Source organism: Numenius arquata, chromosome 2 (genome assembly GCF_964106895.1).
Source record: "Numenius arquata chromosome 2, bNumArq3.hap1.1, whole genome shotgun sequence".
In the NCBI taxonomy this organism is placed as follows: Eukaryota; Metazoa; Chordata; class Aves; order Charadriiformes; family Scolopacidae; genus Numenius; species Numenius arquata.
The window spans coordinates 98,616,108-98,637,668 of NC_133577.1; the positions used below are offsets into that span (position 1 = coordinate 98,616,108).

The 21,561-nt window shown below is 42.7% G+C and overlaps 1 protein-coding gene across 2 annotated transcripts; it reads left to right on the forward strand.

The window, feature by feature from the left end:
• The first annotated feature begins 2,029 nt into the window (after positions 1-2,029).
• SLC38A2 (solute carrier family 38 member 2) lies at positions 2,030-18,543 on the forward strand. 2 transcript variants are annotated; one of them, XM_074144376.1, is made up of 16 exons: positions 2,030-2,271; positions 2,936-3,128; positions 3,415-3,496; positions 3,606-3,721; positions 6,961-7,034; positions 7,134-7,226; positions 7,422-7,503; positions 10,533-10,615; positions 11,641-11,699; positions 11,828-11,977; positions 12,706-12,785; positions 12,882-12,982; positions 13,361-13,485; positions 14,064-14,208; positions 14,326-14,423; positions 15,161-18,543. In XM_074144376.1, exons 2-16 carry the CDS (start codon positions 3,010-3,012, stop codon positions 15,257-15,259), a joined length of 1,506 nt encoding a protein of 501 aa, XP_074000477.1. In that variant the 5' UTR covers positions 2,030-2,271; positions 2,936-3,009; the 3' UTR covers positions 15,260-18,543. The 2 variants fall into 2 exon arrangements, with proteins under 2 accessions (XP_074000477.1, XP_074000479.1); XM_074144378.1 differs by lacking the exons at positions 2,030-2,271; positions 2,936-3,128; positions 3,606-3,721 and having other exon boundaries at positions 3,483-3,496.
• The last annotated feature ends 3,018 nt before the right edge of the window (positions 18,544-21,561 follow it).

The window sequence follows — 21,561 nt, forward strand, 5'->3', positions numbered from 1 at the left end:
AGGCACTGGAACAGGTTGCCCAGAGAAGCTGTGGATGCCCCATCCCTGGCAGTGTTCAAGGCCAGGCTGGATGGGGCTTTGGGCAACTTGCTCTAGTGGGAGGTCTAGATGATGTTTAAGGTCCCTTCCAACCTAAACGATTCTACATGATTCCATGTAGTCGGATTTTCAGCAGGACGGAAAACTACGGGCACTTCGGGTGCAACTTTGAAATACCCCACGGTCCTGAGCCGCACTTCGCCTTGTCCGCAAGTGGGGGAAGCTCGGCCCCGACGCGAGCTTGGTACCCCAGGCTGGGAGGACGCGAGTTCACCCCCAAAACGCCCCGAGCTGACCCCCGGGGCGATGTCAAACCCCGCTACGGGGCAGCCGGTACCCGACCACCGCCCGCCCCCCCCCGACCAGGCGACACCGCCGGGGGCTCGGGACAGGCAGCGCCGGCCCGCGGACCACCAGCGGCGCCACCGCCCGGGCCAACCGCCGGTCGGGGTCTACGGCACATTCGCCCCCCCGACGGCACCGGGCCTCCGCGGAAGCAGGTGCGACGCCGCCGCTCTCCGCCCCGGGGCTGCGCGGGAAGGCGCCGCACCGCAGCGTAGCCGGCCCCGCCCCGCCGCCTCACGCGCCGGGATGCGGAGGGGGGAGGAAGAAGGGGGGCTGTGACGTCACGTGCCGGATGGGGGCGGGGGGAGAACTGCAGTGATGGAAAATTTTCGGCTCCGCATCTCCTGCGCGTGCCCTCGCCGCGCCCCGCCCCTCCTCCCCCCTCCCCCCCCCTCCTCCCCCCTCCCCCCCCCCCATCATCCCTGAGCGGCGGGGCCGATCCAGAACATTCTAACGGGTTCCCGCTCACCGGGGGCGATTCCCCTGACGGAAACCTCGTGTTCCCCCCGGCAGACCCCCGGGGCCATGTAGCGTGACGGAGTGGCGGTGGGTCGCTGCCCCTCGAGGGTGCGAGCCGCTCCCGCGTCCCCGAGGCCGCCCCCGGGCTGCGAGATCGGCCGCCCCTCGCACCTCTCTCGGTGCCGCGGAGGGAAGAGGGTAACGCAGCCGGGCCCAGCCACTCTGTTGGCGGGCATGCTCCACACGCTAAACTCGCGTGGGAGCGTGCGGCTGTCACGCAGCGCGGCTGGGGTGCAGGCCCCCTTCCAAACCCCCCTGTCCCCTGCCGCCTCCAGAAGGGGTGACCCAAGCGTCCCTCGCTGCCCTCGCCCAGCCGCCTCCCCAGCGGCAACCTCCCTGCGTGGGTGTGCGGGGCTGGGGCGGGCAGTACAGCCCCGCTGGCCCCTTCCACGCGGAATGGGGCAGCACAGCCTCTCGAAAGTGTCTGGAGCGATTACCCGAGGAAAAGGAAGCGGGATGTTGTCTTGTCCCCTCTCGCTCTCTTCCCTGAAGTGGGGTTTATCCTGCACGGCACCGCTAGGGGGAGGGCCGTCCTTCCCGGTCGCTTCCCGTAGGAAACGCTGGGGGAGCCTTTTCGGCCGCCCCCGGGACGCGGGCTCGCACGTGCAGCGCGGCTTGCTCGTGTAATTAAAAATAGCGAGTGACAGCAGCGGGCAGCCACGGGCCGGTGGCGCCTGCCAGGCGCCGAGCTACGGGGAAGCGCCGGAGGCCGGCACCGGGTGGGAGTGGGGAGGAAGCTTCCCCGGCGGGCGGGTTCGCGGTGCTGCAGTCCCGCTGCAGATGCCGCACCGGGCCGGCTGGAAGCACCTTTCCGGCGAGGCGCGCTCTTGACAGGCACCGCAGCGTCCCCTCTCCCGCCGCCAAACGCGAGGGAGAGCTGCTCGGCGCCACCCCCGCTGTAACGTGCGGCCGGCCCCGCTCCCGACCCCCCGCCGGTGACCGGCTCCCACACCCCTCCGGTGTCTCGTGTCCCCCCCCGGCACACCCCCACCCGCACCCCGGCGCGGTCAGTGGGGCAGGGCGAGCGGGCGGCGGGGGGCGGGCGGCGGCGGGCGGCGCCGCGCCCCTCCGTGATGACGCGCCAGCATTCCTGCCTGAAGAGCGGCGGCGCCCGGAGGGGGCCGTCAGACAGGGAGCGACGCCGACGCCGCCACAACACCAGGGACGCGATATTTTCTTTCCCTTTTACACCGCTGGCTTTTTAAAGTGATCTTTCCCCCCACCTTTATTTATTTAGGGGTCTGTTTTCGCTGAGGTTTTATAGTTAAGGGTTTTCCCCCCTTGCGAGAAGCAGCACCCCAGAGAGGAGCGTCTCCTCGTTCCGAGGCTTCGGCAGGGAAACCTCGCCCCCGAGCTCTTGCGGAGAAGGTACGGCGCGGCGGCCAGCAGAAACGGGGGGCGGGACGGACAGTTTTCGGAGGCAGCGCGCCCGGTCCTCGGTGCCTTTGTCCGGCGGCAGCCCCTCGGTTCGCCGCCCGACACCCTCTGCCCGGCGGCGTCGGACGCGCTTCGGGACGCGCCGCCGCTGCATCCCGGGAAAGGTGGAAAAAACCCCAAGCGACGGCGGCGCGCCGCAGTCCCGTGACCCGGGTTGCGTTTTTCCGCTGAAAACGCCGGGATGCCCGGTGTCGCCGGCGGGGAGGGAGGGAAGGAGGGCGGTAAGCCCGGGGTGGCGGCGGGACGCCGGTGTGACAATCTCCCATCGCTGTTGCATCAGCCCCGGGGTTGGGCGGGGTGTGTGTGTGTGGGGGGGGGGGGTGAGTGCGGCGCAGCGGTGCCGCTACCCCGGCCCGCTGCCGGTACCGTCGGTCCGTCTGTCGGTCTGTCTGTCTGCCGTTGGGGGGTGGTCGGCATCCCCCGCCCCGCGCGAGATCACCTTTGTCTGCCCGCGCGCCCCCCGCCCCGCGCGCGCCTGGTACTTTTCCACTCTGGGCGCGCGCTGGCCACGTGACGCTGCGGCACTGACGTCGCCTTCCCCCCCTTCCCCCCCCCCCCGCCCCCCCTCCCTCCCTCCCCTCCCCAACCTCCGCAGGCGCGGCCGGACCCGCCGCCCAGGACAAAAGAGAGGCCGCCGAGCGACGACCCCCCTCCCCGGACCCCCCCGCCATGAGCAGCGCCGAGATGGGCAAGTTCAACATCTCCCCCGACGAGGACAGCAGCAGCTACAGCTCCAACAGCAACGACTTCAGCTACCCCTACCCCACCAAGCCCGCCGCAATGAAGAGGTGAGGGGGAGGGGGACCCCCGGTGTGAAAGGGTGAACCTCGAGTCCGGAGGTGTTAGAAACACGGAAACGACCGCGGGTGTAAACACACGCAAATGCTTTGTCTCCTGGTGGGGGGGAGTAAGAGGGGTGACATCGGGGTGATGGGGGGGTAACATTCCGTCTGTTTTCTCGTTTCCCTTTGAAGCGGATCCAAAATGCTAAAGGGGAGGTGGAGATGCAAGTTTTCCCTGCGGTAGTCGCTTATGATGCAATGTTTTGGTTCGGTTGTTGGTTTTTTCCTACAGCCACTATGCGGATATCGATCCAGAAAATCAAAATTTCTTGCTCGACTCCAGTGTTGGGAAGAAGAAATATGAAACTCAATATGTAAGTACATAGCAATGGCATTTCAAATTCCTTGCCAAATTTATGTTTGTTTTAATTCTGAAATAAATAATAACTTTCTATTAATTATTACCTGTCTCCCTTTTCTCAGCATCCGGGTACTACTTCCTTTGGAATGTCAGTATTTAATCTGAGCAATGCTATTGTGGGTAGTGGCATCCTTGGTCTTTCTTATGCCATGGCTAACACTGGAATTGCTCTTTTTGTGTAAGTATCTTTCGGTTCATTAAAAAAAAATATCTTTCTGCTGTCTAATTAATAATGGAAAAATACTTGATGTAAGAATATGACCTTTAGAAAATACCCAGTCATTGCTGTAGGTGCAAAATTGTACGTTAGGATTCATGGCTTGTTTTAAATTGAGATATAGCAACACATTCAGGAGGACTTGCAAAAATTAAACTGATTCGTTGCAAGTTCTGCAACCCGCAAAACATTTTACAGTGAATTTTCCTTTACTTAGCTGTAGTTTCTCCTTGAATAACTGACAGGCTTCCCTTGAAAATTCTGTTATCCAGGTGGAAAAGAGAGGTGCTGGTGAACAGACTGAAGCCTGTATTAGCTTTTTCTGTCAGAGTTCACTGATTGAAATTAATGACAACAGAAACTTTTCAATTAGCAGAAGTTATAATTGCACTAAAAGTACAGGATCGGGCTGTAGAGAAGTAGAAGAAAAATGTAGGCAGAAGAGGGTTATTTTAATTGTCTCTTCGAAGTCTGGCCATGTCTACTCTTTAAAATCTCGGGGAGGAGGGGACGTGGTCTCCTTTTCCTCAACTGACACAGTTGTGCCTATATATTTGCCTATGTACAATGTACTTAGGTGAATAAAGAAATCCTTTTTATTACTATGCTTTTACTCAATTCAGGGAACCGGTTTTGGGTACACCTATAAAATTTGCTGTCTCCCTGCAAGGGAGGGATATGGAATAACTAGCATATCTTCATTGGTATGTCTATGTGGGCAAAAGCTTTCAGGTATAAGACAAGGGTATAGTCATGTAACTGGAAATGGCATGAGAAAACTATTATGTACCGTGTTTCTAAATGTCTTGGGAAAGTACATTTTTCGTATATTGGAGGCAGTTCAACTCACACAACATGTAATATCAGTGACTGAGTGCAAATGGGAATCTATGGATACGTTTAAAAGAACTTAGTTTTTATCCTGGAAGTAGACAAACGTGCTGAATGTTCAAGAACAAGTGAAGAGTAACGTTTAGTTTGAAATTGGCCTTACTGTCTTGCTAGATTTCCAAAAAGGTGCAGGTCAGATTTACTTCCATATATTTCAGAGTCTATCAGGGTGGTGGTCAAGTTTCCTGAGGAAACTACCAATGCGTAAAGTTTTGATCTAATTGATTTTATTTTAAATATATGGTAATTTGGGGTTTTTTTGCCAAGACTTTCACTTACTTAGATGATGCTAAACTGAATAAACAACTTAGCAGCATAAATTCGGAAGAGAGAGATACTTCATCTCTATACACATCGATTTCATGCTCTAAAGATGTTCTGCAGCAGATACAGGATGATGAGTGTAATGCACATTAGAACATCTCTGAGGAGAGGGAAAAGAAGAATTTAAGGTTAGATGGTTAGATGTTTGAACATATTTGCATATAATTATATAATGGGGGACCATTTTTCTGAAGGAAAAAATGTCCAAAACGGTCAATTTAACCATTAGGTACTGAGGTCATTTAGTTACCTTTCCTTTGCAGATACTGCGTTCAGATCTATTTGTGTTAGTTCTGATTCAAAGATAAACTAGTTTGTTACCTCTCATAACTTAGTGTAGTTTGTATAGTTCCAAGGCAGGAAAGCACTCAGTCACTGGTGAGACTGAGGATCTATGATGACACTGAGGGCTTTGTAGACATCCTTTAATAACCAGGTTACAGATTCAGATCCAGATGCAGTTGATTAAAGGCAGTAAATTCTTCGAAGACTCTGTGGAGTCACTTGTGTCAGCGCTGTGACTTGTCACTTGTGTCAGCACTAAGTAAGTGGATGATATGGTCTGGAAGCCAGAAACTGAGGTTTGAGATGAGTTTGCTGACTGATCTTGTCGACGCTGCAGGCAGCCATTCGTGGTTAGGACTGTGGGGATCTGGAGTCTGTGCTGTTTTAATGAAATGCAACCCTTGCACATCTCGCTGTGCTGTTCCTAGTTGATGGCTGGATTAAATCCTGGCTAATCTACCTGTCAGAAGCACAGAGGTTTATTTGTGTCCATGTGTTGGTGTTGTATTGGCACAGTAACACAAGTTTCCTGGATTCTTTGTACAGATCTGTGAGGCTTTTCTCAGCTGTTCTTGTTTCCAGATCCTTGTGCTGTGTTTACTAATTTTGCTAATGTTAAAAATGACACAAAAGGAAATGTAAACAGTACTCGGGAATTCCCTGCCCGTAGCGGGGGGGTTGGATCTAGGTGATCTTTAAGGTCCCTCCCAACCCAAATTGTTCTATGAAATCTTAATGGAGTTTGCCATTTTTGAGCAGATGTGCTGATTCCTAGCTTTCTTACAAAGCAGAGTGCTTGCATTGGTATAAGAAAGGCATGGGGGTTTTTGAATGTATTGTAATTTTCCACTGTGTTCTTCAGCAGCTGAGAAGTCCCCCCTAGCGTGCCACGCCAGGAAGTGCATTTGTTGTGGGAGAGATTTGTTGTTGAGAGATCCGAATTTTAGATGTTGCAAATGTGCTTCTGCAAATAATATATATTGCCTGTAAGAGCTGTGGGGAAGATAACAAGCCACTAGCGATTCCCATGTAAGCACACATGAAGAGTAACTTTTGAGCAAAGAAAGTATTTTATTTTTTTTTAATGAGAATAAGTATGTATTTCCATTTGAAGACACAGCTCTCAATACGTCTGAATTTTCAGTCAATTCTTTAAGGCTTTTGCAGTTTCATCTTTACATTAAAAAAAAGGACATAACACAGATTAAAGCTGAAAAGCTGATTTGTTTAAGACCAAGAGATAATCTTCACTTTAGCTACAGTTACTCACAACTGGAAGTTCAATAGATGCATGACACACTGTGGAACGAGGATGGGAAGACAGGAGAAACAGGGTTTCATAATGATAGGAAGCTCTTCCCATTGACACTTTGTTACATTATTTACATCAAATGTAGCCAGTTACAATGGCCTGACACTTGCCGGTGCTTGTGCCTCCTTACACTGAATATAAGTGTTGTTTAATCCTACGCTAGAATTTCTCTGTGTGCCAGAGAAATGCCATTTTTTAGTATAAAATCCTTTCTAAACTAGGCGGTAATTGGGTTTTCAGAACACTTTTAGCTGGCCTTAGAATCTACAGGGTTTTCGCAGATAATGTTTTAATATGATTAAATTTTATGTTTGATCCACCTTTATTTAATAAGGTTACAATAAGTCATTTATGGCTATTAAAATTTTGCATGTTTTTCCCTCCCCAGGATTCTCCTGCTGTTTGTCTCAATAGTTTCTTTGTATTCAGTGCATCTCCTTTTAAAGACTGCCAACGAAGGAGGTATGGCAAATTACTATTTTATAAACATATGGTATTTGTTTCGTACAGTATCTTTGTGAAACACACCCTTCCAATGGATCATTTTTTGTTTTCTTTTAGGATCTTTACTGTATGAACAGTTGGGAATGAAGGCATTTGGTATGGCTGGAAAACTTGCTGCTTCTGGCTCAATTACAATGCAGAATATTGGAGGTGAGGGCAAGATTTTAAAAAGTCTGTACTGTCAATACTAATTGTTCCCTACTTATTCTTGGAGACTTTTTTTTCACACAACATGTCTTCATTAACTGCTTGTGTTCAAGTGAAGTTATGAAACATGTTATGTGATTCTTGCATCTTGTGGCATATTCTATATTTGTAATGATCTATGATGTTATTCACCTACAGCTATGTCAAGCTACCTCTTCATAGTGAAATATGAGTTACCATTGGTCATCAAGACATTTATGAACATCGAAGAGACCACAGGGTAGGTGTTAGACCTCCTCATCAGAGAAACTATTAGGAGAAACAAATACGGAGACTGTATATATATTTATATGAAGACCATGTTCGGTACACCATAGTGTAGCTTCTTACTCAGACAGATACAGTAAGTTTGCCCTTTCCCTGAGTGCTCCACTTTAGATCCAGCCTGGCCTGGGAAAAGGGTAGAAAAATAGAGGTTATCGCATCATATTACAGAAAGCTGTTCTCTAAAGAACATCAGGTAAGTGTTAATGTATGTACCAGTCAGTACATACTCTCGATAAGGAAAGGTAAATGTGGTTATGATTGGTTTTTTTGTTTTCTTTTTTTTTAGTCTTATTGTGTTCCAACTGGTTTGGACTGATTATTTTGGTTTTGTAGTGTTAATATTGTGGGGAAGTGATTAAATGTAAGACTAAGGTGCAGTTATGTAATGAATGTCTTAAGGAACAGTTCTCAAAAAGGCACGGGGACTACAACATTGAACTAAAACAGAGTTTATATGCCCAAGACTAAAATGGTAGATGGATTGCCAGTTAGCCCTGGAGACACCTTGACTCCATAGTGGCTTTTCTGCTTGGCTTTAAAAGTGGGTGCCTTGGGTAGGGTTCATTTTATCTAACCATACTGTCTGAAAGTTAGATTTTGAGCTCATCATTACTCTGGTCTTTGAATAAACAGTAGAGAAAAGTGATTTTCTGTATTGGTCAGTTTAGTGCACCTGGCTTAGACACCTGTTTTGGGCATCTCCAGAGAGCAATTTATATCACTCTGTGTTGAGAGGGTGTGTAAAAACAGCTATCTAAAACACGATGCCTGACTTGAGATGGATAGAGTTAAGTGCTATAAATCTCACTCTTCAGAGTTGTACTTCTGTGCCTTGTCCTGAAGTGTCCCAGTCTTGAGAGGGCTGAGCAGCTCAAGACTCCAACTTACACCTAAGCCTGAGTTCAGAAGGTAGGCATTTTTCTGCCTGTGTTCCCCAAGGGGTTCAAGCCATTTGGTGGTGTTCATACAGCTTGCTGATAGATATTGTCATGACAACAGTGCTAGCCATCTTTTCTTTTCTTTTTTTTTTTTTTTTTTAAATGTACTCAAAGAATATTTACTTAATAGTGTAATGTTTACAAATATACCTTCGTGGGAAGGTTTGTTTCCCTCCTTTGGCTGAATTCAAGTCCTTATTTTCCACTTCTTAAGAAAGTCCCTGGAGTAGCCATTACTTACGAGGGGGCTTGGAGGCAAATATTTTTAACTGTCCCATCTCCAGAGTCGAATTCAAAATTGGTTGCAGTTCAAGAGAGGGAAAGTTAAAGGCTGTCAGTCTCACTGGCTACAGCTGCTGATCTGCAATATCTGGCAGACAAAATTAAAAGACACTGAGATTGGTGTCTTAAGTGTGTTTTTATTGGCTGGTACTAGATAGCTGTACACTGACTTAAAGTCAATCTTTTCTCAGCGCTCTGGCAATTGTGGACCCCATTTAACTGACTCTCTCCATGCGTTGCTTAGGGGAGTCTGGGTGGCTACCATTGGCATGGATTCCACTCTGGCAGCCTGGTGCCTAAAATGTAAGCACTTACCTGTTTAAATGTCCCAAAATAATGCTTACTGTAGAAGGTTTTCTGGAATTCTGAGACAATATTACAAATACTAGCTCCATTACTAAAATTCATTTAGCAATTTTTAAAATACTCAGCTGTATTTTAAAGCTCTGTAATCCCATTCTTTACTCTTCAGCACAGGAAAGACTTTTAAGTCCTTGGTCTGAAAGTCCCGATGACTTCCACATGGGGCATGCACAATAATAATGCGCGTTCTTATGGCTATCAAATGCAAGGAATCTCTGTGCTGTGACTTCTTTTAAATTTACCAAAAACAATGATGTTAATGTCATACACATCTGGACTTTCTAAAATACATTTTTTAGATTTAGTTATCCCAGATAAAACTGGGGAAAGAGATGACCAAATTGTTTTCGCATTTACTACATAAATCCAGAGCAAGTCTGTTAAAGTTATTCCATATTTTCACAAGCATATATAGGCTTATAATTCAGCAATTGAGTTTGAATGCATAAATTTCCAATTGGGTCATTAATTTTTCTTTGTTTACCTAAATAGTTGACAGTCCATTCAAAAATAAATACCTGGTTATCTGATACCATATCAGGATATAAAGTATTAATATTCAGGAATAAATGTTAGTGTTACTTGAATTGCTTAAAGCATATAGAATGTTCCTGTAGGACAGATGAAGAAAGCAATTGAACTGCCACAGTTAAATACTCAAGATAATTTTTTCTGTTAGTTCAGTGAAATTGCATTATATTTCCAGAAATCTAACTTCGTTTTCCCATGTTTCAAAGGAAGATGTTAATCTTCTAACACTCTAAAATGTTTTGTCAAAAAAATAGCTGCTGCTTCTTATGGACTAAAAGGCAAAAATGATCTGAAGGAAAAAAATCTTCTGAGGTTCTTATTATAGTTTCCCTATTGAAAGGGACTAAATGTGCCTCCAAGAGACTCCCAGTGCTGGTTGGAATTTTCTCAGCCAGTGGGCTTGAGCTACTGCCTTAGCTCCAGCCCTCACCTGTTTTTCTTTAACTCCTGCAGGGTACCCAACAGAATTTTATTACCATTAAAAGTGGCTCACCACCCTGCTGGGGCCTTGCAATATTCTAATACTTCTGGAGAGTTGGGGACCAACATTTAAGCAAATTACTATTTTTACGTGATCGATCCCAGATAACTTTTTTTCTGGCCAGTCATTTACTTTCCTGTCTTCTGACTTTCAGATGCATATTAATTTTAGAAAAGGACACTAAAGGAAAGGCACAATGCAGGTTTGGGGTGAGATAAGGTGTTGTAGGGCTTTAGGTCCATATAGTAAGTTGAATGCTAATCCTGTGTTACATGAGGTACTACACTTTTTAAGAAGCTATATGTTCTAGAAGAGTGAAGCCTAAATGGCAGATGTCGTAATTTTTAAATACTTCGATTACTTACAAATATTACCTTTTCTCCGCAGAGAATGGTATCTTAACGGCGACTATCTAGTGCTGCTCGTGTCTGTCATCCTCATTCTACCCCTGTCCTTACTGAAAAACTTAGGTAAGCAGTACAGTACAATCAAAATAAAAACACATTGAAAATATTGCAGGGAAATGGGTTGATATGGTGTTTGAGTCTTGAAGTACTATGTGAATTAACAGCTGTCTCCAAACTTGTCTTTGGGGACTAATCAGTGTTTAGGTAATCACTGTCAGTCTACAGCAGAAAAAGGAAAAAAAAAAAAGAAAAAAAAAAGATCAGGACAAGTATCTTAAATTACAGATATGTTTGTGGAAAACAGAAGAACAATAGATAGGGTAGCTTTAGAACAAGGCTCAACAGTAACTCGGTGTTCTTATCACAACATTTGACCTATTTTTGTTAGTGAAATAGTATAATATTGTTATTAGTCAATAGTGTTAACTATCAAATCTGATAACAGTCTCAAAATAATAGGGATGCTAGCCCTGGGAAATTAAATTGTCTTTGCAATGTAACTAGAAGTCACCTTTCTCATTTTACATCCCAAACAGTAGCAGAATATTCATACCAGATGCTTTATCTGAAATGTCTGTAATTCAATGATACATGTGAATCATTCAGTTAATATACTATTGGTTCAGAGAATCCTGTAGTGGAGTCTTACTAACCAAGAGTCTCAATGTGAATTACTTTCTCAAGTTACTAGTTCCCACAAATTAAGTGAATCAATAAAAACAGAAAGGAAAAGGCTAAATTATCTTATAGTGCCTTATATTAGAACTAATACTATAATCGTTCTTAGTATACAATAAACAATTCACATAGTTATTGGTGGTGGGGGGTTGTTGTGGGGTTTTTTTTGTAAGTTATAATGTTTAATATTACAGACTCACTGTATGTACAGAACCTAATATGTCTTTGAGAACTTTTAGATCTGGGCTGAGATTAGCAGTAGCCAATGAATAATTCATTTGTTCTATGTAGCATTGAGAAAACGGCAATCTAAAGAGATCACTGACAGAATATATTTTATCATTATGTTATGACAGGAATGGTATTTCTGTTTATTGTACCTTAGATTTTTTTATCTTTCTTGAACACAGGGTATTTGGGCTATACCAGTGGCTTTTCCTTGCTTTGCATGGTCTTCTTTCTGATTGTTGTAAGTATAATTTTGCAGATTTCCAGGCTTTTAAAACTGAATTTCAAATGGAAACTAAACATAGTTCCTGAAAAGTCTCACAATTTGCATTAGTCAAAGTAACAATAAATACATGGCTTTTTTTCTAGGTAATTTGGAAGATGTTTCAGATTCCTTGTCCTATGGACGGTGGCATCATGAACCTGACATTAATAAATGCGACACTGGCACCTTTACTAAATGAAAACATAACAAGTGATGATATGTGCAAGCCAAAATATTTCATCTTCAATTCACAGGTAACTGACTAAAAATCATGCTCTCAGTTGAAAATAACTGAGAGGCTAAACAACACATAGCAGATAAATTAGATCATTTTTCCTTCAAGCAGTTGCCCAGTTGTAAACTTGGGATGTGCTAAGACTTTCTGTTCCGGTAGAGTTAGGCACTGTGTACCTCCTGTAGACTGAGTGTTTCCAAGCTCCAAAGACACAGAAATTAGAGGAGCTCAGGTTCCATTCAAGTAAGTTAGTAAAGCATTTTAAAAAGTAGATTGCAGAAGAAGGTGAAGTAATAGTAAAAGCGTGCAAACGGAAAATGTATGCCAGGGTTTGGAGTAGACTTTAACTTCCCAGTCACAAAGTCTTGATTCTCATGAATGCTCCCATTTACAGCAGTGAATCTCCATACACGGGGAAGGAGTATGTGTAATAGCCAATACCAAGACCAGACTATAATGGCTTAAGCCTATGAGATGCAGCACATAATTCTGACTGTAAAAATACATTCAGCTCGGAGTGGACTTCAGTGAGATTTGAGAGTATTTCGTACCTCAGGGTCTGGGTTTAAGAAAATAAGAACTTGTTGTTTTAATTTTTGCCGAAGTTTCAGTTGTAAAGAATAGCTAGTCTTTATGACAAACTGAACTGATGCCTGAGTCAAAACTGAAAAATCTACTGATTAATTTTTTAAAACTAAATTTCTAATGTCCGTTGAGATACTTAAGAAAGATGCTTTTGTTTTTCAGACTGTCTATGCTGTCCCAATCCTAACATTTTCTTTTGTCTGCCATCCTGCAATTCTTCCCATCTATGAAGAACTGAAAAGGTAAATGTTAGATATGTGTCTGTAATTTCACTAAATGAACAAAAGCAGCGTAAAACAGTATGTTCTCATTGCTCATAATGTTTCTTTTTCTTATAGCCGAAGCCGTAAAAGAATGATGAATGTGTCCTATGTATCTTTTTTTGCCATGTTCCTCATGTATTTATTGGCTGCTCTCTTTGGATACCTGACATTCTATGGTAAATATTGCCTTCTCTGCTTTCTTTTAAATGAATTACACTCTGCAAAACCACAGTATTATTTTTAAGTTAGAGCAAGCGTTTACTATGGATTCTAAATATACACTGTTTGTTGGGGTTTTTTTAGTACTTTTATAAGTGCAAACCTAAAAGGAGATCAGTAGTAGAATTAGGCCCAAGGCACAGATTAAAATTGGATTAAAACAGATTTAGTGCCTCCAAGTTATCCCTGTGTAAAATGGAGATGTGCTTACAGGAGCTATTGAGGCTTTCAATTCATATTGCTGTAACTGTAAAATTCGCTTAGGATTTAGAGCAGAAGCGGTTGTTGGAGAAGTATGTCGACTACATCTAATTAAAATACTGTTTTTTTAATAGGAAATGTTGAACCAGAGCTGCTTCATACCTACTCCGCTTATCTGGGTGCTGATGTTCTTCTTCTTATTGTGCGTCTCGCTGTACTTATGGCTGTAACCCTTACTGTACCTGTAGTTATTTTCCCAGTAAGTAATTTGGTTTTTTAATCTTACTACCATTTTTTATGTTCATCACCTTTCCTGCTGCAGTCATTTACTGGTTTGGCAACTCCCATTTATAGAATTTTTCTCTTAACTGGAAAAGGACATTTATTTTAATAAAAGCACTTGCACTATTGTATTATCAACTTACAAAAGTCAGTGTGTTTTTGTAAGTATGTTGTGAACATGGATTCTGGCCATTTAGGTGTATAGTGTTGAGCAGCATCCTTAGATGTTACAAAAATCCCTGGGATTTATTTTTGCTAAAGACAGATGTTTTTCCTTGTGTTTTCGCTATTACTGGCTGTGCTTTGAAAATCTCAGTCACTGAAAAGAGAAACAGACCAGAAACAACAGAGCTGCCTCTCAAGTGCAGGAAGTAAATATTTTTATAAAAAAAAAAAAATTACTTTCATGTCTTTCAAGCTCTATTAAAATCTGAAGTGTTCGGGAAAATGGTGTTAAAATACTTTCAGAAGGAAGGTCTAATTCAGGTGACAATCACCAACTTGTGCAATGAAGACTAAACTGTCTTTTCCCACCCCCCCCCTCTTCTTCAAAAGATTCGCAGTTCCATTACCCAGCTGTTGTGGGCAGGGAAGGAGTTTAGATGGTGGCGTCACTGTTCCATTACAGTTGCTCTTCTGGCATTTACCAACGTGCTTGTTATCTTTGTCCCGACTATCCGAGACATCTTTGGATTCATTGGTAAGCATTTCCACATCAGTTCAAGTAGTCTTTCAAATCTCAGAAAATGCCATTCCAATCTAATTAAATTATATTTAACTGTTTATGAATATTTATTTCTATGCTTTTTAAATACAGGTGCATCTGCGGCTGCCATGCTGATCTTTATACTTCCTTCTGCCTTCTATATCAAATTAGTGAAGAAGGAACCAATGAAGTCAGTGCAAAAGATTGGGGTACGTATAGACAAATATGTAATAGTTACACTTGCTTACTAATTCAGGGCAAGAACTTTAGTTTCCGTCTTCACAATTTAAGAATTTTGAAGTCCTGGTGAACTGCACTTAACGTTATATTAGCTAACATATGGGAGTTGCACAGGTACTCAAACCTGAGGAGAGTGCCATCACAAGGCTCAGTTCACTTCAGTGACTTCTCTCACCCGCCAAGCCCCAATCTCAACAATAGATGGGTCATTCTGTTGCTGATAAGAACCAGATTTCAATAGATGACCTTTAAGAGCTATACTAAAAAATTCTTGTTCTCCTTTACATTTTCTTTCAAGACTTATTTACCTAATTTATCCCATGAAAGCATTCCTCCACCAGTCATCTGCGTCATCCTGACTGATCTTGGTGTTCTTACTTGTCTTAGACAATACTGACTCAGAATCAAATCATGAACATTGAGTTAGAATCAAGTCAACGCAGTGGCACAGCCTGACTAGTGACAGCAGCCACATTAATTTCCCTCAGTTGAGAGTGAGGTCTGCTATTCTGAAAATGTGTTCTTTTTTATTTGGAAAAGAACCCCAAGTATGAGTAGGATACCTAGCTCCTTGTTGTTTACTGTGGTCTCTTGTCTTTTTTACTTTGTCCTCCATGGGCAGTGGCCTTTATGCCATAAGTGGGCATGACTTCATGGATATAGTAGCAAAAACTGAAATACTTCTTTTATATTTTCTTTTTTTCAGGCTGCATTCTTCTTTCTAAGTGGTATACTTGTGATGACTGGGTGTATGACACTGATTATTCTAGACTGGACCCAGAACGTTGCATCTGATGGCCATTAACTGTCCTGGTTTAATCTCTAATACTCCACTTCAAATGCCAGTGTTCGCTCAGATACCTACTGAGAACCAAAATGAGCTATTCAGCTTCCTCTAAAATGCAGATTCTTTGTTGATGGTTCTTCTGATTGTAGAATACCTGAACTCTGTCTTTAGGAAACTATTCTGCATGATGGAAGTGGATATTAACATCAAACCACGTGAGTGTCTGGCTGAAGGAAGTGACAACTTTATTCCATTCCAGAGAATGGACAAAACTCTCCGTAGACTTTTATCAAGCCATGTTTGGCTTTCGTCATTGTTACTTGGATATTTTGTTATTTTACTTGAATGTGCCTAATGGAACCATTTGATGTGAGAAATAACTCTTTAATTTACAGCAAAGTGTTTAAATAACCAATGAGAGAGAGAGAGAGAGAAACGCTATTATTTTTTGTACCAAAAATTCTTATGGACCTCAAAAGCACTATTTTGACTTTAAGAAACATTTTTCTAAAGAGAATGAAAGACTAACATAGAAGAGCTCATAAAAATATTGAATCAGTGTCCTAAATTAAATCTGGTTTGCCTTTCTCTAGAGGCATAATTTAAAGGAATTTTATTTTTAAAAATACTTCTAATGACCAAAATAGAAAATGAACCAATTCAAGTCAAAATTCTCTAATTAGAAATGCTTCCCATGAAATTCACTTAGTTCAAAGTAGAGTGAAAATAATCCTGAAAATCATTTGTCGGGTTACTTAAGTAACTACAGTTACCTGAGTTCCCAAAAATGGTGTGGAAACACAAATTTTCAAGCTTTAAAAAAAAACCCGCCCTTTAGAACGGGTACGTTTGAGAAAAACATAGCTAATCTAGAAATTGCAAAGATGGCGTTGACATTTCCCTTCTTGAGGTACTCAATAGTGCAATTGGGTAAAACAGGGTTTGGGGGGGTTGTCTTTTTGTTTTGTTTTTTTCTGTTGTAGATATAAACTGAATGGCTCTGGAGTATCATGCTATTAATATAAAACTCCCTCCTGGAGTTGTCTTTATTAATAAGGTCCATTTTCAGTTGTAGCAATGTTCATTGAGGTTTTTTTTCTGTCCAATCTATCTTGAAACACTCTGTAGGAAAACGAAAAGGTCCTAATGTAGTTTACTAGTTGTATAATATTCAAAAGCTGTACAGTATTTCTCAAATTACTCATCCATTATTGGATTTTGAAGTACTTGACTATTCTGTTTCTGAGTCAAATCCCCAAAATAACTGCACCAGTATTTCATGCTTGGTACAAACTCTCTTCGCATACGCAACTGGGATTCCTCTTCCAATTTATACTGTATAGTAGCATTAAAGATAACCTCATAGACTGGATAGTCATCTCATACTTGTTTGCTTCAGAAATAGGTAAGTTCCTTATGAGCCCTAGCTAGCTAGCTGATGAAACAGGTGCTGTATGGTTGTGATTAGCTGTTTTGTTTCTAGTGCATGTTTACTCTTTCATTCTTATCCCAGGTTGAAGAGAAATAACACTCGTATAACAGCGTACTTGGCTTGTAAGAGGTTCTCAACACAACAATACTGGGTACAAAAGCCTAGATAGAGATTATTAATGAAATAATCATGGCGATGTGGTCAGCTGTTTTCATCTGACATGATGCTTTAAAAATCTGATTTACAAAGTTCCGCTCAGTCATTGTGTCAGAGGGAACAAGTAAAGGGCCTGTAATCCATTGATTAAACAGTGCCTGAGACTTTTTTGCTCTTGTCGAATAAATCAGGAACAAAGCTAAACGATAGTCACTCTTCGGCAGATAATGTCAATTTCTGCCCAGCCATCTAAAATCTGTGAAAAAAAAACTGCAGGTATTTTGTATTGATACTTCTGCATGACTGTAAGTACTGGTCACTAAGTCTGTAGCGTAAAACTGTAATGAGAAGTTAGATTCCTCTTGTGTTGTTTGTATTATTAGTTCAGTGGTACTCAACTGGCAATTAACGATCCTGGAGTCAGCACTGATGACCGCTCCTTAGGTACTTCTCTGCCTCAGGTACTGTCCATCCATGGTGAACTCTATCCCGTGCTGTTACCTGATCTCCACAGAGATGCTGAGCGTGTGCCTCCTCAGTACTTTGGCAGCTTTTCCTCTTCCTCTCCACAAACGTAGAAAGGTGGAAGAGGATTAAAACGTCATCTACCTTTGAGCAATTTGTAGCACATAAGGGATGAAGCGCTTCCCTTGACCATTTAGAAAGAAAGAAAGAGAGAAATAGCCTCCGTTCTCTCAGTAACCATAGACGAGGAAGGAGGTGTAAATGAGAAGTTACTACACAGTTCTCAGCAGCCAGAGAGGAGGAGGATTTTTTGTGATGACACCTCATCATGTATCATACATGTCACTTAATTCTCTGAATGTAGCAATTCCCAGTTTTTACATTATGTGTTACATTATTTGATGACTGGCTCTCCACCTGCAACAGTTGAGTTCCACTTGGCTGGGTTGATTTCCAACATATGATTTATTTAATTAATTTTTCTTTTCCAAACCTGTCTGCTTAAAGTTACCTACATTACAAACCACCTAAAAGAGCAGCTTCAGTATTAAACCACTGTTTTGTCACCTCAGTTAGACATTACTGTCTTCCATGATATTTCAGTCATAAATGTAACATGTTATTTATAAAACATTAATCCATTAAAACTAAACCTATTTTTCAATATTTATGATAGTCTCTGTACATAAATTGTATGTGTGTATATAATGTAAGTATAATGTATATAATGTAGGTTTGGAATCCGATTTATGTATATATTCCTCTCTCATTACTGATTGTTGCATCATTTCAAGGAGTTGTTCATGTTGTACATCTGTATAACAACTGTCAAAGGAAAGATTCTTCTACAACAAAGGCAATGCTTACAAAGGCAGAAGAAATGTGTTACGCCTAGGGTGTGTAAGAAAACACTAAGATTGTATTTATTACAAATGTATATGTTGCAATAAACACAGGAGTCACTTGGGTCCATAAAAAGCATCGTTCAGGTTCATGTATACTTTTCCTCTAAAATTGACCATGGATGTTACGATTTCCTGAATGGAGCAACTTAACAACTTTTATGATCTAACATATTTGTTAGGCCACCAAATTCAGGCATCCTACGGTACATCCGTGTACATATGTAAATATGCACTGTATTGTTAGAGGCCAACACTCTAGCTACAGTTGTTGGCAGGAAGTGCAACACAGTTTCAATGAAACATTGTATGTTTGTTTTAACTAAAATAAATAAATAGATAATCCTAAGCAGTTGTGTGGTGGTTTATTTTGGGTGGAGGCATTTGAAGAGTTTTCTTTAAAGATGATACTAAAAGTGTATCTTTAATTTCATGCATATTTAGTTTTTCGGGGCGGGGAATAGCTTACAACTCAGTCCACGATTTATGACACTACAAGAGTAAACAGAGCAAGTCTGGACATAAAATGAAAGTCTAAATTCTTCAAGGAAGGTGCATTATGTCATTTGTTTGCAGTACAGGTGTATCTGGAGACAAGACTCGATGTGTTAGATATTGTTTAATAAATGAGTGAGTCTTGCCAAAATCCTATGCCATTCGGAAACTGAATCTCCAGGAAAAGAATAACTGCTTCATAAAAATATTCTAAGCTGGTGCATCTGCTTCACTTGTATGTCAGCAACTGGATACAAACCAAGTGTGGCACATCAGTTCTTTGTTCTCCAGAAATCTCTACCAATTAATATGAATTTTTGTCTTTCCCAAATATTAAGAATGGGGCGTGAGAGGCACTGGAGGTGTAACTGTGTTACGTATACAACAAAACACTGGATGAAAGGAATTTTAAAGAGGCATATTTAAGTACCCTGAAATTAGGAAATGCCTCAATTAAGCTTGCTTTAATTACATGATCACATAGTATTTTTTGCTGGAATTCCCACCAGGTAGCTATTCATTATTTTATTTTTTACCACATTTTCTACATCTTCACAGTGTTTATGTATTTGCTCAAAGTCCAAAGCCCATCCTGATGAGGGATGAATATCCTTATTTCTCTCATTCTCATCTTTGTGAAACACAAAAGATTTCTTATTTTCACAATGTTGCAGGCCTGTAAGAAGGTGTGAATCAGCCTGCGCACCTGGGGACCTGAAGCATGGAGAGGCAGCACCCTGAAGCAGCCATGCATTTGAGGCCACAATTTAATGTCTAGCACTTGCTTATTTTGTGTTTCAGCACTGGCTTACTGCATCTGAAGGGTAACTGCAAATGGGTTTGGGGTGATCATCATTCTTGAAACAAGAACCCTAAGCACCAAGTTAGCCCCTTGGAAAGGGCGATCATGTCTGGAAATGCTCTTTCTTTTAACTTGCCTACCCTCACACGGGAATTTCATAGCAGTAGAGAAGCCGTTTCCCTAGAACACCATTCCACTGCTTGAACAATTAAGCCCACCTCTCCCCAGTCAGGCATTTCCATCAAGTTAAATTGTATGAGTAGTCTTTTCTACACACTTCTGATTCCTCCTAAGAGTTGGCTCACCCTGTGTGATGAATGAGACAGTGCAATAATTTAAAAAAAAAAAAAAAAAAAAAAAAAAAACCAACAAATTATGTTGTGTGACAGTGTTTAAAGTCTCGTGCTTTGAACCTCTTTACCCACCACAAGGCCTTTGCTCCAGAAGAGAGATGAGCTGTCACTTAAGAGTTTATTCACAATGCTGAAGTTTGGGAATCTCTTGAGGCCTCTGCAGGTGAGAGCTGGCATCTTTACTGTCTTCTGGTTCCCCTGAAGTTTACCTATTTTTTCCCTCCAGGAATGGCTCTATACTCGTTTGTAGGGCAGCACAGCTCCCATTCAGTCTGTGTGCCCAGATTTCCTTTCTGGATAAACAGAACAGAGGGTAGCTGGTGTAAGCCCAAGGTTCAGCACCAAGGAGCTGAGGGAGCCCTCAGTCCTGTCCTTCCAGGAATGTGGAAGCATCGTCCTATAACTAGTGCAGATGTGCCCAGCTCCTACTTCCTCAGCCTTTCTGGTTTCAGTCTCTTGAGTGTGCCAGTCTAAACCCCACCTGCCTTCACATGCGTTTCCTTCTGTCTTCTCACAAAACTGCTGCCGGCTGCCATGAAGTGACTCCTTGTCAGCTCTGTCACTCTTGCTATGAGCCCGGTCCCAGTTTGCTGGCTCCCCAGCAACAGCACCTCTCCCAGCTCCTCCTGTGAGCCGCCTTCCCTCATCTTACTACCTTCCTGACTACATGCCTACTCAAGTCCAGTTCCCACCCTTCCTCATTCACTTTACCCAGGCACAGCTAGAAACATCTTCCTTTGCTTTTCCTAGTCTCTGCCCAGCTGGTCTCCTTATGGCCTCCACTCTAACTACAAGACTATTTTTAATTCTTCTCTGCCCGTCCCACCAGGTCCTGGCTCTCCAGCAGCCCTGCATGGACTCCTTCTGTGGCCCAGAGAAGTCCACTCCCACACTCGGGTCAGGCACCTCTTGCCCCTCCAGCCTCTGGCAGAGCACAAAGCCCTGCTGAAGAGAATGGGAGGGGCAATTTTCCCCAGGAAAAGTGATTCATTATTTTGCTACAGGAAAACATCCTCTTGTCCCCAATTTTATTCCCAAATGGGCCAAATCATTTAGGCTGATTGTTTTTCCACACGGAGGCACAAAACCACCACCCTGCTGCAGTTACTCATAATGGAAAATGTCAGGAGAAACATCTGAAGCTAGGTAACATTTAAAAGAACAGAAACGTACTCCAGTAGGAGACCAGTTAGGTAATCCCAGTAACAGATAGCATCACCAACCATGTTTGAAAATGTTATTTAAATTAGAACTAAGTGCTATTTTTTATTTTCATTATTCTTTATATATACTAAAAATGGGACAAAAGAGTTTTCCAATTGCAGAACATAAATTGTTAAGTAATATATGTTGGATAAGTATTAAAAATAATGTAGAAATTCATTATGGGTCTTGGAGAGGAAGTGTAGCTTATATAGCTAGCTTTTTAGTGATCTTTAAAAATCTTCTCTACATCATCTCCAAACAGCTCAGATGATTACAGCAAAATTAAATGGAGCCAGGTGAGGTGCTGTGAGTACTCCCAAATGCTCAGCAGCTATTGGGCTCAGGCTAACATAGTCACTTTTCGTTAAAATAAATACCAGTTGATGAACAGCCAATATTGCTCCTCCTGCCCACTTCAGTGAAACGATTTGATGTGCTGGTAGAGAGTGTGTCGGGGCTGGAGCCCAGGTCACTACAGAGCAGATAGACAGACAGGCCGGTCTCCTGAG